At 47.7% G+C, this 15657-nt stretch overlaps 1 protein-coding gene and 1 long non-coding RNA gene across 5 annotated transcripts in view; one reads left to right on the top strand and one right to left on the bottom strand.

Annotated features, from left to right (window-relative positions):
• The window catches only part of dpp6a (dipeptidyl-peptidase 6a), an 810473-nt gene that overhangs the window by 623024 nt on the left and 171792 nt on the right, over positions 1-15657 (top strand). For all 4 annotated transcript variants that reach the window (XM_069914792.1, XM_069914791.1, XM_069914794.1 and 1 more), the window contains exon 7: positions 4636-4717. In XM_069914792.1, coding sequence (XP_069770893.1) covers positions 4636-4717 — 82 coding nt within the window. The remainder of the gene's footprint in view (positions 1-4635; positions 4718-15657) is intronic.
• On the bottom strand, positions 8758-14547 carry LOC138753862 (uncharacterized). Its single transcript, XR_011351463.1, has 2 exons — positions 14396-14547; positions 8758-9396 (listed from the first exon to the last, which is right to left on the bottom strand). It is a non-coding gene; the product is annotated as an uncharacterized lncRNA (long non-coding RNA).

Raw genomic sequence — 15657 nt, 5'->3', positions numbered from 1 at the left:
GCGCTGGGAGAGCAGTATTACATGGAAAGAGAAGATGTGCTTGGAGCAGCTTGCAAATGACACCTGGCTTCACCAGCTCCATTCTTCTTCCCATGTTTGTTTCTTTGTATCTCGCTGCTAGTTGTCAATTATTCCTGTCAGATCCAGGCTAAACTGTCCTGGGTTTCCACTGTGGACCCATGAGAACAGCCTCAGAATGAAAGGGTGTGCCATTGGAACAGGGACAATTCCTTCAGCCAGAGAGGGTGGTGAATCAGTTCAACTCATTGCCACAGACAGCTGTGAAGGCCAAGTCGACGGGGAGATTTAAAGACACATTCTTGATTAGTAAGGGCGTCAAAGGTGGCGGGGAGAAGGCAGGAGAACAGGGTTGAGAGGAAGAATACATCAGCCATGAATTGAATGGCAGAGCAGACACGATGAGCCAAATGGCCAAATTCTGCTCCCTCGTCTTGTGGTCTTCATGGTCTGAGATCGGCAAGGGCAAATCTCGCTGTGCAGGCAGAATTCTTGAGAAACTTGATCCTGCAGGGATCGCACAACTTTCTGCCAGAGCAAACCACCTTCCCCGAGGTCAAAGGACGAGGAGGCCAAATGTTTCTACAAAACCATGTATACGTTTACCAGTGGTTTTCATGTGCCTTTAGTCAACTTGTTTACTTCCAAATATTTCTTCAATTTCAAGTTTTTAGTTAATGCGTCTGAATACCTGGAACATTTAAAATTAATGAGAGCTTTTATTGCTAGTGTTGTCTCAGCCTCCCTGGTTATTGTTTTGTGAGTGGTCTCTCATTAACCAATTGGCTGATCTTTGTGAATTGTCTCATGAATGCCTGGTTTGTGAAAGATCCGCCACCTGGTGGAGATGAACAGTATTTTAATGAAACTTTTTATTCACTCATATTTGTTTAATGTGGAGAGCACCGAAAGTTTGTCCTGCGTGCTAACCAGACAAGTCAGTATATACTTATATCAAACTGCTACAGGTGCCTCACTTTTTCTGCAGAATTCCGAAAACCGGCAACCTCCTAAAACCAGCACTTTTTTCGGTAGATGACATCTGCTCATCAAAGATGGAGTTTGGCACCAAACATGACCCGATACGACCCTCGCTCAACTCCCATGTATCCCGTCACATTCCACTACTTTATAAGCAGCTCCGAATCGCCTCTATTGATACCCGTCCAGTGTCACGGCACTTTCAGTCAGCCTGGCGACTACTCATTGGCTGTCGTCACTACCCATAATCCCACACACAGCTGAATCTGCTGTACCAGCACCAGGGTATGGGAACTGAGAAGAGGGCCGTTGTCCTGGAGCTGGTACAGCGGGGGGTAGGGGGTGGAGAGAGAGAGGGCAGCGCGACTCAGGCGGGCTAGGGAGGGGGAAAGACAGCAGCACGACTTGGGTGGGCGAGGGAGGAGAGACGGTGCGACAGGCGGGCAGAGAGAGAGAGAGAGAGAGAGATGGCAGTGTGACTCATTTGGGTGGGGGGAGAGAGAGAGATGGCAGTGCATCTTGGGCAGTGGAGGAGGGGGGCAAGAGAGACCGTATCAAGACTTGGGCAGGTGAGGGGGGAAAGTTGGCAGCATGACTCGGGCAGAGAGAGAGAGAGAGAGAGAGACAGAGAGAGAAACGGCAGCATGACTCAGATGGGTGAGGGGGAGAGAGAGAGATGGCAGTACAACTCGGTGGGTGAGAGGGGATTGAGATGGCAGTGCAATTCGGGTGGGTTGGGGAGAGAGTTGGCAGTGTGACTCAGGTGGGCACAGAGTCAGCAGCATGACAGGCAGATGAGGGGAGAGAGAGCTGGCAGCACGACTTGGGCAGGCAAGGGAGGAGGAGAGATGGTGTGACTCAGCTGGGTGGGCGAGGGAGGGGGAGAGATGGCAGCGTGACTCAGGCAGGAGAGGGGGAGAGAGAGAGAGAGAGAGAGGGAGATGATATTGCAACTTGGGCAAACAAGGGTGGGGGGAGAGACACATCGCAACCCCGGGGGAGGTGGGGAGACAGCAGCACAACTCAAGCGGGCTTAAAGGGATGGAAATCAAAATAATTCCAAAATCTGGAAGATTCTGAACAACGGTAGGTGTCCGGTCCTGACAATCATGGATAAAAATTTAGGCACCTATAGGGCAAAATGAAACAAAATTACAGAATAAATACACAAAAAATTTGGGGAAATTCAGCAGGTCCCGCAGCATCGATAGGAGGCAAAGAAATATAATCAACATTTTGAGCCTGAGCCCTTCATCAAGGTGAGAATTTGAAGGAAAATTGCAGAGTTTAGTATTACAGAGAGACAGAACAGTTAAAACATTGTAAAAGCAGTACCGTTCAATTTTAAGTTGACTATCTCGAGTACCAAAATGCAGTAATCGAGATTTTCTGGTGAGCAGTCCAGTTCAACATCTCATTCTTAGTACAGGTACAGATACAGGGTAGAAGTGCAGAGTTACAGAGAGAGATCAGCTGGTACAGACCAAAGGCAACAGAGTTTTACTGTTTTAAGGTCATTTTGGAGTCTGGTGGTGAGTGATCTCGCACTCATTAATGGGAGAGGGATGAAAAGAGGATGGTTGGGGCGGGATGAGTCTTTTAGTGTGTTGGCTGTTCTTCCAAGGCAGCAGGAGTCAATGGAGTCAATGGAGGGAAGGTAGATATGGACTGAGTCTCTGCAGCTTCTTGAAGACGGGGCGGAGCAGTCCCTGTCAACCAGATTATTTTCTCAAAAGGAGCCATAAATTTACAAAAGGTTCCTTTCAACCTTTTCCTTTCCACTCACATACCACTTTAAGTATTCCCTATCCCATCGGTACTCTGTGATTGGTAAGGGATTGCTTACAGTGGGATGTGGATGGGAAAGGAAGGTTGAGAATCTCTGCTCTGGACCCAATTGTTACTGAAATATTTTGATTGAGGAAAATGGTCATCGGCCCATTTCCTTTGGAGTTATGAAACCATGCACATAACGAGTCAATGAGGCACAATTGAAACAGTGGTTTTCAAACATTTTCTTCCCACCCACATCCCACCTTAAGCAATCCCTTACTAATCACAGAGCACCTACGGCATGGGGATTACTTAAAGTGGTATGTGATCGGAAAGAAAAAGTTTGAGAACCACTGGACTAAAGCTTTTGCTCTTCCTGTTGTGACTCACAGATCACCGGTTCGGTATTTAAGGATCATGAAATGGGAGGTTTTGAATATTCCTTCATTCAAGTCAAGAATTAGGAGCCACGGAGCAAAATGAAGCTCGATAAAACTCTGGTTAATCCACACTTGGACACTGCATTACAGGATGGATGTAGATTCTTTGGAGAGGAAGCAGAGGAGATTTACCTGGATGTTGCTCGGGATGTTGCCGGGATTGGAGAACGTATCTGATGAAGCAAAGTTGGCAGAGCTCGGGCTTTTCTCTTTGAGGTGACATAGGATGAGAGCTGCGGGTCTTCGAAAGGATAGACCACTATTTCCAGGGGTGGCAATAGCAAGTACCAGAAGGTGAGTGGGGAAAAGTCAGAGGTAACTTTTTCTTCCACAGAGAGTGGTGCAGGCCTGGAATGCATTGCTGGGAGTTGAGATGAAGGCTGGTATAATAGGGACATTTAAATGACTCTTTGATAGGCACATGGATGAAAGAAAAATAGAGAGTTATGGGTTTGAGGTTGGGGAAAACTAGACTATTGTGGAGTAGATTTCCATAGGTTGGAACAACATCATGGGTCAAAGGGCCTGTTCTGTGTTGTAATGCACTTGAGTGTTTTTTTTCACTTAACCATGATGTCAACAGAATCCTGTGTTTTACCTCTAATTACTAAAACTGTGAAAGCTTTCCAAAGGATTCCTACCCTGAAGAAGTTTGCCTTTGCTCTCCGTAGGGAGTTCTGTGGGAATCTCTCTCACTGGTTCCCATCTGTCACCCCCGCTGCTCTCACGCTCTACAACCATGTACTTGCCCAGACTCGATTCCACAGCCACGTTGCCTTCCTCTCTATTGACTCTCTCTCCATCCAGCCTAGACTCCTCCCCCCCTCCTTCAGTGTTCTCCCACCCCACCCCTCTCCACCTATCATCTCCCACCCTCACCACCACCCCTTCCCCCTTTTGTTTGGACATCTCTCATGTTCCCTCACACCTTGATGAAGAGTTCAAGCCCGAAATGTTGGTGATGTATCGTCACCTTTGCTATGCAAAGGCATTGTTTAACCTGCTGAGTTTCTCCAGCATTTGTGTTTTCTCACTTAACCATGGTGCCAACAGAATCCTGTGTTTCACCTCTTCTATGAAGGATGGCTCAGTGGTGCACTGGTAGAGCTGCTGTCTCTCAGCCCCAGCAGTCTGGGTTTAATCTGACCTTGGGTGCTGTCTATGTGGAGTCTGCACATTCTCCCTGCATTCATGTGGCTTTCCAGTCATGGCTCTGGTATCTTCCCACGTCCCAGAGCCGTGCAGCTTAGTGGATTAATAGGCTGCTTTATTAATGCAGGTGACTGGTGAAGGGAAATGTGAGGATAAAATGGGATTGGTGTGAACAAGCTGAGTAGATGGCAGGGCCTGACTCTCCCTGAGGGAACTGATCTGCACTGTTGGGGGAACATTGCTCTTCTGACCATTTTATTTCTCGGAACAGGGAACATCTCGCCCTGAATCCACCTGAGGTTAAAAATGCAAAATTGCAGTACGCAGGCTGGGGAGTCCAAGGTCAACAACTGGTGAGTCCAAACTTTATGCTTCTTTATATTTTTGTCCCTCTCCATTAATGCTGAGGGGGAGATTTAAATGTGCATGCAGATAAAAGAGAGTTGGACAAGACAAACAGGATGGAACGAGTTATTTTTAAATTTAGAGATCCAGCATGGTAACAGGCCCATCTGGCCCACACTGGCCAACTATGCACATGTGATCAATTAACATACTAAGTCTGTGCATCTCAGAGATGTGGGAGGAAGCCGGAGGACGCGAAGGAAACCCACGCAGACATTGGGAGAAACATACAACTCCTTTCAGGCAGCGTCGGATTCAAACACAGGTCGCTGGCATTGCAATCTTTGGCTTGGCTTCGCGGACGAAGATTTATGGAGGGGGTAAAAGTCCACATCAGCTGCAGGCTCGTTTGTGGCTGACAAGTCCGATGCGGGACAGGCAGACACGGTTGCAGCGGCTGCAGGGGAAAAATGGTTGGTTGGGGTTGGGTGTTGGGTTTTTCCTCCTTTGCCTTTTGTCAGTGAGGTGGGCTCTGCGGTCTTCTTCAAAGGAGGTTGCTGCCCGCCAAACTGTGAGGCGCCAAGATGCACGGTTTGAGGCGATATCAGCCCACTGGCGGTGGTCAATGTGGCAGGCACCAAGAGATTTCTTTAGGCAGTCCTTGTACCTTTTCTTTGGTGCACCTCTGTCACGGTGGCCAGTGGAGAGCTCACCCTATAACACGATCTTGGGAAGGCGATGGTCCTCCATTCTGGAGACGTGACCCACCCAGCGCAGCTGGATCTTCAGCAGCGTGGACTCGATGCTGTCGACCTCTGCCATCTTGAGTACTTCGACGTTAGGGATGAAAGCGCTCCAATGGATGTTGAGGATGGAGCGGAGACAACGCTGGTGGAAGTGTTCTAGGAGCCGTAGGTGATGCCGGTAGAGGACCCATGATTCGGAGCCGAACAGGAGTGTGGGTATGACAACGGCTCTGTATACGCTTATCTTTGTGAGGTTTTTCAGTTGGTTGTTTTTCCAGACTCTTTTGTGTAGTCTTCCAAAGGCACTATTTGTCTTGGCGAGTCTGTTGTCTATGTCATTGTCGATCCTTGCATCTGATGAAATGGTGCAGCCGAGATAGGTAAACTGGTTGACCGTTTTGAGTTTTGTGTGCCCGATGGAGATGTGGGGGGGCTGGTAGTCATGGTGGGGAGCTGGCTGATGGAGGACCTCAGTTTTCTTCAGGCTGACTTCCAGGCCAAATACTTTGGCAGTTTCCGCAAAGCAGGACGTCAAGTGCTGAAGAGCTGGCTCTGAATGGGCAACTAAAGCGGCATCGTCTGCAAAGAGTAGTTCACGGACAAGTTTCTCTTGTGTCTTGGTGTGAGCTTGCAGGCGTCCCAGATTGAAGAGACTGCCATCCGTGCGGTACCGGATGTAAACAGCGTCTTCATTGTTGGGATCTTTCATGGCTTGGTTCAGCATCATGCTGAAGAAGATTGAAAAGAGGGTTGGTGCGAGAACACAGCCTTGCTTAACGCTGTGCTAACCGCTATGCTAACTGATGCCAAAATCTTGGGGACATCAAATTTGGAGAAGGAAGAATATACCTTTTATCCTTGGGCTAGTGCAGGCTTGATGGGGTTGTCAAGGGGAAAACACTCTCACATTTAAAGTGGTGTGTTATAGCCTGCAGGGCCAAAGCTGGGTCAGTGGAGCTGAGGCCAGATCTGCTGTGATCTGATGGTGGGCCAGATGGCTTACTCGTGCTTCTATTTCTTACGACCAGCTGCGGTCTCATCAAGATTATCTGAAGTTGCTCAACTTCAGCTTTTAAATTCCCATAATTCTGTAATAAAATGGAAAGTGGCTGTGTAAATTGAAAAATGACATATTTCTCCTCTATTTCTATTGCATGCATCTGTTTCTCACATCCTGTTCATTTTGACATTCCTCAGAGGGGCTTTCAACTCTTCTGAACAATGTTGGTGCTTTGAGAGTTGTATAACCAAAAAGAATACAGGCATTCCCTGACTTACAACCTATGCAAATTACGACCATCCGTACATACGATCAAAATTTTAAAAAATATGCCGTATATCTTGTGTAATGGTCGAATCTTTGGACCACTTTTTCGGGCCAAAGAAAGGGGTGGAGTCAACTTTTACATGGATCAAACTTTTAACGGTACCTGCTTCTTTCAAGGCATTGGGAGGAGCTGGGATGGCTGGGACCAGGTGATAGGTCTGTGTTTGGGGCGTCAGGTGTTTGCCGGCCGGGGAGAGAATGCGCGGGGTGGATGGAGTGAGGATCCGTGATCGGGAGTTAGCATGCACGGGTAGCTGGGGCAAGGATCCGCGGTTGGGAGCATGGATGGGCAGGTGGCCAGGGTGAGGCTGGCCTTGGTGTATTTGACGAACGATAAAACGGATTCAGTGAATTTCCGACTAACGCCCATTTCGAGATGTGGCCGGTCGGTCAGAACAGAATACAGTTGTAAGTTGAGGACTACCTGTATTGAATTTCAAAGGGCAATAGCTTCTATAATACAGTAAAACCTCTGGGATCTGGCACCTATTACGGATACCGGGTTATACTGTAATTTCAAATCATAGATCAGGTTATTTTCTTCATGTTCTCTGACATTAAGCTGCAACATTCCTGCGGAGACTTAGACCAAATCACCCTGATGTCAATTGAAGGAAATTCTTGGCTGAACACTCCAGAGCACTTTACACGAATGGTTGTGGTTAGAGTTTCTTTCTGCTTGACTAGCTGTTACCTGAATGGAGAGTGAGAAGGGCTGCATTTTCAATCGTTTTCACCTCAGTCACAAAAACAGGATCCGCTCTGATTTGACAAAATTCCTCTTTGGCAGCCAGTCCATCAGCCATTTTCATTTTGAGGAATAATTCTTTCAATACCCAAATTCTTAAATTAAATTTAAACAAACAGCAGGGTAACAGGCCCCTTTGGCCCACGTGCCCTCTGCTGCCCCAATTACACCCAGTTGACCTTCAGCCCCAGAATGTTTTTGAACGTACTAATTTTGGCAGTGCCGTCTGCCATCCCAGTACTCTCCTGCATCAATTGGCCACAGACTAGAATCTGTGGTTCTCAACCTTTTTCTTTCCACTCACATCCCACTTTAAGTAATTCCTATGTCATCGGTGCTCTGTGATTAGTGAGGGATTGCTTCAGGAGGGAGGTGAGTGGGGAGGGAAGGTTGAGAATCACTGTTCCAGATCCAATTGTTGCTGAAATATTTAACTGGAGAAAAATTGTCGTTGGCCCATTTCCTTTGGAGTTATGAAACCCTGCACATAACGCGTCAATTAGGTACGATTAAGAGAGTGGTTTTCAAACTTTTTCTTTCCACTCACATATCACCTTAAGCAATCCCTTAATAATCACAGAGCACTGATGGCATAGGGAATACTTAAATTGGTGTATGAGTGGAAAGAAAAAAGTTGAGAACTACTGTGACTGGACAATTATTGCAATCTTTTACATCCACATTGCTTCAGTTAATACCTTTTATGAATCCTGAGTGCATCCATGCTGACATCAAACTTCACCTTTTTGATGGCACCATTTTAGGTGCACAGCCAAGCACAATCAGTTCTTCTTTTAGTCTTTAATTTTTCAGATCTTTAGGCCCTTCCAGCTGACGAGCCCATGCCCCCACATTACATTCCCTGGACCTTTTTGAAGAGTGGGAGGAAACCGGAGCACCCAGTGGAAACCCGTACAATCGCAGGAAGGACGTACAAACTCTTAACAGACAACATCGGATTCGTTAGCTCTGTACTAGTATTGCATTAACTGCTACGCTAACTGCGTCACCCTACTGTGCACCCGTATAACGTTCCAGTTTTGTGTGCTGTTACCCTGCACTCGTAATGAGTGAGTTGATTTCTATATGTTCCTTGATTTCAATGATCAAAGGAAATTATATATCTCCACTCCTTTTGCTTTATGTAATTAATCTCCACTGGAAGTATGGCCCAGAATGGTGAATAATCGTCAAGTTGAAAAATAAAAAGGACAATGAGAAGAAAGGTGAGGAAGACGCATGTTTATATGAAAGATTTTTTTCAAGATGGCCGTGCTGCTGTCTGTGGTGAGGACCCAGGAGGTACAGCTGCTTTGCAGGGTCCTGCTGCGCAGCCTTCCGGCCCAATGGCTCCAGTACAATTGGGTCAGTGACATTTTTTTAAATGTTCAAGACCCACGGGGGTTTGTGCCCAATTGGTGGTGCCCAGGCCTAACAGTCCAGACCTCTGGGGGAGCAACAGACCAACACAGGGCACCACAGCTAGAGACCCCCCCCCCCCCAAGAAGGAGAAGTGAAGAGGGTATCCGACGGTCTAGGGGATTACATTGGTGGTCCAGGCTGCAGACGATTGGTTCCACCCACATATGGATTCCTAGGATTCCTGAAGGTCCCAAAGGCCCTCGGTTGCTAACAATTTCCTACTTGCTTCTGGAGTTCAGAACCAAGGGCTGAGGAAGGAATGTTGGATTTTTCAAGCTTGCATTCGCTGCTGGACCAGACTGGAGGCCATGTAGCTATGGAGGTGCAGGAGGCAACATGATCAGAAGAAGGTTCCTTGGACACAATGTCTTTGAGGGGACTCTCTTTTCCTTCCATTTCCCCTCATGACAGTAGCACTGGTTTTAATGGTACCTCCTTCATTGCCTTAAAAGGGCAAACAAAGAAAAATAAATGTTGTGTATTTTGTGTACATGACGAGAAATGAATCTTAAAAATTCTAAATTTTAAGGTGTAAATTTAAAGGTAGAGGCAGCAGATGTTAAAAGAAGGAATTTAGGTCTGCCCAGAGTTAAACAAGAATGCCTGCACATGCTGGTGTCGAGTACAATACACAAATATGCTGGAGAAACTTAACAGGTCAACACAGCATCAATAGGAAGTGAAGGGTAACCAATCAAAGGATGTAGGGGTCAGGCCCAAAACAATGGTTAACCTTTAGAAGTGTAGAAACAGGCCCTTCTGCCCATCCTGTCTGTGCTGAACTATTATTCTGCCTCATTTCAATGACCTGCACCCAAAACATAGACCACAGTCTCCCCCCCCCCCTCCCCATGTTCCCTTTAAACATCTTCCCTTTCACCTGTAGCAGACTTCAGACTTTATCTGAAGGCTGTACCTGGCAATTAGAGCAGGTGACTCAGGCAGTTGGATTTGAAAAGCTCAGATCAGCAGGAAGCTATTTGAGTGATAGATATCAAGTGATCCAGGGAACTTGTGGCACAGGGTGGTATTAATTCACTTCAACTCAGCAGTCTTTCTGGTACTTTTTGACCGGAGTCCCACACAGTACATGCAGCAGTGAGTAGGAAATTTACAACTAATTAGTTTTTTTTTCCTGCACACCCTTAACCCATGTCCTGGTTTATTTCTCATCTGACCTCAGTGGAAAAAGCCTACTTGCATTTACTCTGTCTATACCCATCATCGTTTTGAACACACCTGTCAAATCTCCCCTCATTCTTCTGCACTTCAGGGAATAAAGTCCTAACTTGTTTAGCCATTCCCTGTAACACAGTTCTTCAAGTCCTGGCAACATGAAACAATACAGCACAGTTCTGGCCCTCAATGTTGTGCTGACCCATGTATTCTTTCCAAAAAAAAATCTTTCAAAATGGCACACAATACTCCAAATTTGGCCTTGCCAATGTCTTATACAACTGTACCGTAACATTGCAATTCCAATACTTTGATTTATGAAGGCCAATGTGCCAAAAGCTCTCATTATGACTCTATCTACTTATGGCAACACCTTCAGGCCATTATGTATCTGTATTCCCCATTCACTAATGTCCAGCATTATTCAACCACACTTGTGTAGCCACATGCTACTCGAAAGAAGACACACACGCACTATAGTCAGGTTAAGCTCTGAGTTTTATCAGGGCTCAGGCCCGACTTTTATACTTATACTGTTCCCGCTGTGGCTCCCCTTGACTGACATTACAACTTACATAACAAAAGTAGGTTTCCCATGCGTGGGTACTTTCCTGCATAATAATGCCATCTTACCCATGCGCTTTCCCTGACTGTTGGCTGCGCAGCAAGGCCAGTGCCAATTTGGGCTCACTGGCTTTAAAGCTGCCCTTGCCATTCACCCGCTGGTTCACTTGTTGGGGCCATTGCTGGCCTTCAGTTGTGCTCGCTGCCTAGAGCCCCAGTTCGATTACTGCTGCAGTGGGCCTCCACACAACCCCCCTCCCCCAGAACCGGTGGTATTGTCCTTGGTGCTTGGGGGGAGGCAAAGTCTCTGCAGTCTTCGGTGGCGGATGTCTCAACCGGACACATCAGGTCCAGGTGTGTCGGCTTCAGCTTGTCTGTGGTGAAGACCTCCATCTTGCCTCTTGCCTACAGCTCTAAAGTAGCCCCGTTGTTGCGGATGACCTGGAACAGACCCTCGTATGGCCTCTGTAATGGTGGACGATGTGGACACCTGTGAATTAAAACATACTCACAGTCCAGCAGATCTTTGGATAAGTTGGTCCTCGCATGTCCGTGCCTGGAAGGTGAATCGGGGCCAGGTTGCTGACTCTTTCCCTTAGCCTGCTGAGGAATGCTGCAGAGTCATCCTGTTGTCCACCTGGGGATGGTACGAATTCTCCCAGGACCACCAGTGGACCTCTCTAGACGAGTTTGGCCAAAGTGGTGTTGAGGTCCTCCTTGCACGCCATGCGGATGCCCAACAGGGCCCACGGTAGCTCATCTACCCAGTTGGGTCCTTGGAGTCTGGTCATGAGCATGGTTTTGAGGTGCCTGTGGAAGCGCTCCACCAACCCATTGGTCTGTGAGTGGTAAGCTGTTGTGTGATGCAGCTGGGCACCCCATAGGCTGAAGAGGTCAGACCACAGACTGGAGGTGAACTGGGCCCCTCTGTCAGATATGATATGGGACGATAACTTGAACCGTGCCACCCAGGATGAGATGAAGCCCCTGGTGCATGGGGATGTGGACGTGTCTGCCAGTGGGACTGCTTATGGCAACCTGGTGAAGCAGTCAACCATCGTGAACAGATAGCGGAAACCCTGGGATACCGGCAAGGGTCCTTCTGCATCTACATTGTTCTGTGGACTTGAAATGCTGAGGTGGGGTCTTGGTGTGCTGCTGTACCTTGGTTGTTTGGCACTGCGTGCATGCCTTTGCCCACCTGCTGACCTGTTTCCTCAATCCATGCCACACATATTTGCTGGCCACCAGCCAGACCGTGGTCCTGATGGATGGGTGAGCCAGTCTATGGATGAAATCAAAAACCTGTCGTCTCCAAGCTGCTGGGACAATGGGTCTGATCTAACTGTTGGCCACGTTGCACGGGTGGGTGGTGTTACCTGTGCCAAATGGAGTGTCCGGGAGTTGCATTCCCAATATGGCAGTCCTGTATTGGGGCATCTCCTTGTCACTCAATAAGTGCCTCTGCCAGTCCTATGAAGTCCACTCCCCTTGATAGTGCATTGATACTTTGCCTGGACAGTGTATTGGCTACCACATTGTCCTTGCAGGAGATGCACCTTACATCTGTGGTGTACTCAGAGACGTAAGACAGGTGTCATTGCTGGCGGCCCGATTGGGGTCTGAGATCTTAGCCAAAGTGAAAGTCAGGGGCTTTTGATCTGTGAAAGCCATGAACAAGCTGTCCTCTAGGAAGTACCTGAAGTGGTGGATGGCTAAGTACGGAGCTCGTAGCTCTCTGTCAAAAGCGCTGTACTTCAGTTCTGGAGGGTGCAGATGTTTGCTGAGGAAAGTCGGCAGCCACCAACTTCCTTCGAACTGCTGCTCCAGAGCTCCGCTGATCTCCGTTCCTGAGGCATCCAATCTCAGGGCTTTTGGAGCATCTGACCTGGGATGTGCCAGGAGAGTGGCGTCCACCAGGGCTTCCTTGGCCTTCGTGAAGACTTCCACTGACTCCTCATCTCAGGTAATGTTTTTCACCTTGCCTGCCATCCAGGTGAACAAGGGTCGCATGATCTGGGTAGCTGAGGGGATGAACCTGTGATAGACATTAATCATCCTCACGAACTTTTGTAATCCCTTGGTTGTGTTGGGTCTGGGGAACTTCTGGATGGCCTCCACTTTACTGGGTAGCGGTGTGGCCTCTTCCCTGGTTATCCTGTGGCCCAGGATATTGATGGCTCCAATCCGAACTTGCATTTGGCTGGGTTTATCGCCAGGCCGAACTTGCTCAGTCGGGTGTAGAGGTTGCAGAGGTGCACCATATGCTCCTGTTGGTTCCTACTCATCACCAAGATGTCACCCAGATACACAAAGGTGCCGTCCAGGTCTCGGTCGACTGCATCCACAAGTCGCTGGAAGGTTTCTGTGGTATTCTTTAGCCCAAATGGCATTCAGAGGAATTTGAAGAGGCCAAACGGGATGATGATGGTCGTCTTGGAGATATCATTGGGGTGTACCAGGATCTATCCCCCATGAGATTCACCTTGGAGAAGATTCTTGCCACATGCAGATTAGCTGCAATGTCCTGGATGTGTGGCACGGGGTTCCAATCTGGTGTTGTAGCCTTGTTGAGATGGCGGTTGTCTCCACATGGTCTCCAGCACCCAGTTGTTTTGGGTATCATGTACAGGGGTGATGCCCATGGGCTGTCCAACCACTGTACGATACCACTTAAGTGTCTTGCTGACGAAACTTGCCCCTTTAGGGTTCTCCAGATGATAACCTCTTTCTTTCAGGACACCACAGAGTACCTTTTCATTTCTCTTATTCCAAGTGAAACATTAGTCAGCCTGTCTTCTCCTCTTACATGAACCACAAGGGCTTTGACCAGGTCGTCTTCCAAATGGGGCTTGCCAGCTTGTCCTGTTCCAGTCCCAGCTGCTGTGACTGGCAGTAACACTGTAGAATTGATCTGTGTGTGTGTGTGTGTGTGTGTGTGTGTGTGTGTGTGTGTGTGTGTGTGTGTGTGTGTGTGTGTGTGTGTGTGTGTGTGTGTGTGTCTCTTTCTCTCTCTCTGAGAGAAAAACTGTTTTTCTCTCTCTGCTTGCAAAACCAACATGACCCTCTAAGAACAGCAAGTACCCTTCCAGACAGAAGGCAGCTCCGACAAGCTCTTTCATCTGTTAACTTTTGTAAACGACGGTCTATTAGTGAAGTTTTTTGAGCACTCTTCAAAGCTCTTGCAAAAGCTGTGAGGCCCCGATATGTCAAGCATTGGTCAGAGCTCCAGTATTTCAAATAAGATCTGATTTAAAGTGTTTGTATGTAACGTACTCTAACAAACCTTTCCCAATTCACCTCCCCAAAAACATATCTATATGCTCCGTCACAGTATAGATAGAGTAAATGAAGGCTTTTTCTACTGAGGTTAGAGGACATGGGTAAAGAGTTAAAGACGTAAAGTTTAGGGGAATTGTGTAAGTGTGGAATTAGCTGCCCGCTAAAATGGTGAATGCAGGCTCAATTTTAATATTTGAGAAAAATTTGAGGTCAGGGACATGGATGGAGGGGTGTGGCCAGCTATGGTCCGGATTCAGGTCAGTGGGATGAGGCAGATAATAGCTTGGCACAAACTAGAAGAGCCAAAGGGCTTGTTTCAGTGCTGCAGGGTTGTATGGTTCGATACCAAGATACAGTGACAGAAACAAATACTGCAGATGTTGAGATTTGAAGCTATACACAATCTACTGAAAGAACTCACAGGTCATGGAGCATCAGTGGGAGAAAACAAATGGTTGATCTTTCGAGCAGAAGCTCTTCATTAGTACCGAGCAATGTTAGAATAGAAAGCAGTGTATAGAGGAGAGAGTGGTGGGTGTGAAACGGGGGGCCCAAACAGGCTTGATGAATCAAGGAAGTGGGGGGGGGGGGGTGGTGGCAGGTCACATGATGAACAAAAGGAGAGACAAAGGGGTCAGGTGCAGGAAATTGAGTCATAGAGGGCTGACTGGGTGTTTCGAAGGATCGGATTGGTAGAGAAGGAGAGGTCGGGGGCAACCAGAGGGAGGAGGATGAGAGCAGAGAAAGCAGATGAATCCATTTGGAGATACGGGTTTCCTTCCTGTAACAGGTGATTAGAATTGCACACAATATTCCAAGTGTGGCTAACCCAGGCTTTATATAGCTGCAATATGACTTCCTTGCTCTTCTACCAATCAAGGCAAACATACCGTTTGCCTTCTTTACCACCTCATCTACTTGCCTGGCTATTTTCATGGAGCAATGGACCTAGATGAGTGGTTCCTTCTGCACATCAATGCTTCCAAGTCCTGTAATTAACTGTACATGTCTCCTTAGCTTTGGCCTCCCAAATTGCAACAACCCACAGTTGACTACATTAACCTCCAAATGTGTTTTCTCTGCCCACATCTGAAATTGATCTATGTCCTGTTGTGTTCTTTGATGGCCCATTACACCTTCCATAGATCCCAATGGAGCACCACCACATCCAGCCAGAATACAAATTTCCATCACTCGCCTTTGTCTTCTATGGTCAGCCATTTATGAATTCAAACACCATGAATCCAAGGCATCCCAGTACCTGGGAACTTGTAACTCTTTTCTGGACCCTCTTCCCCAACGGGAGTAGCTTGAAAGATGCTGTGTGCAGGGTGGAAGGGGTCATCAATGATGTTGCACACCCTCTTCAGGCAATGATCCTGGTAGATCACTTTGACGGGGGTGAAGGAGACTCCATTGATCTTTTCTGCCACTGAATTGACTTGTGGTACGATGCTTTGCAGCTCCCATACCATCCAATGATGCAGCCAGACAGGCCTCTCTCAATTATGCCTGCTGTAAACTGTGTGAAGATGGGGGCCAGTAGCCTCACCCTCCCTAGAAAGTGAAGGACTTCCTGACTAAAGAGGAGGTCTTGTGGGTCGAGATTCAGGGATCTATGTGCATACCCCCAGGTCTACAGCACCTGCCAGGACCCTATCATGCGCTGTCTATGTGCTCTGT

The sequence above is a fragment of the Narcine bancroftii genome, chromosome 1 (genome assembly GCF_036971445.1).
Source record: "Narcine bancroftii isolate sNarBan1 chromosome 1, sNarBan1.hap1, whole genome shotgun sequence".
In the NCBI taxonomy this organism is placed as follows: Eukaryota; Metazoa; Chordata; class Chondrichthyes; order Torpediniformes; family Narcinidae; genus Narcine; species Narcine bancroftii.
The sequence above is the reverse complement of the archived record's forward strand: the minus strand, read 5'-3'. Positions and strand labels throughout refer to the sequence as shown.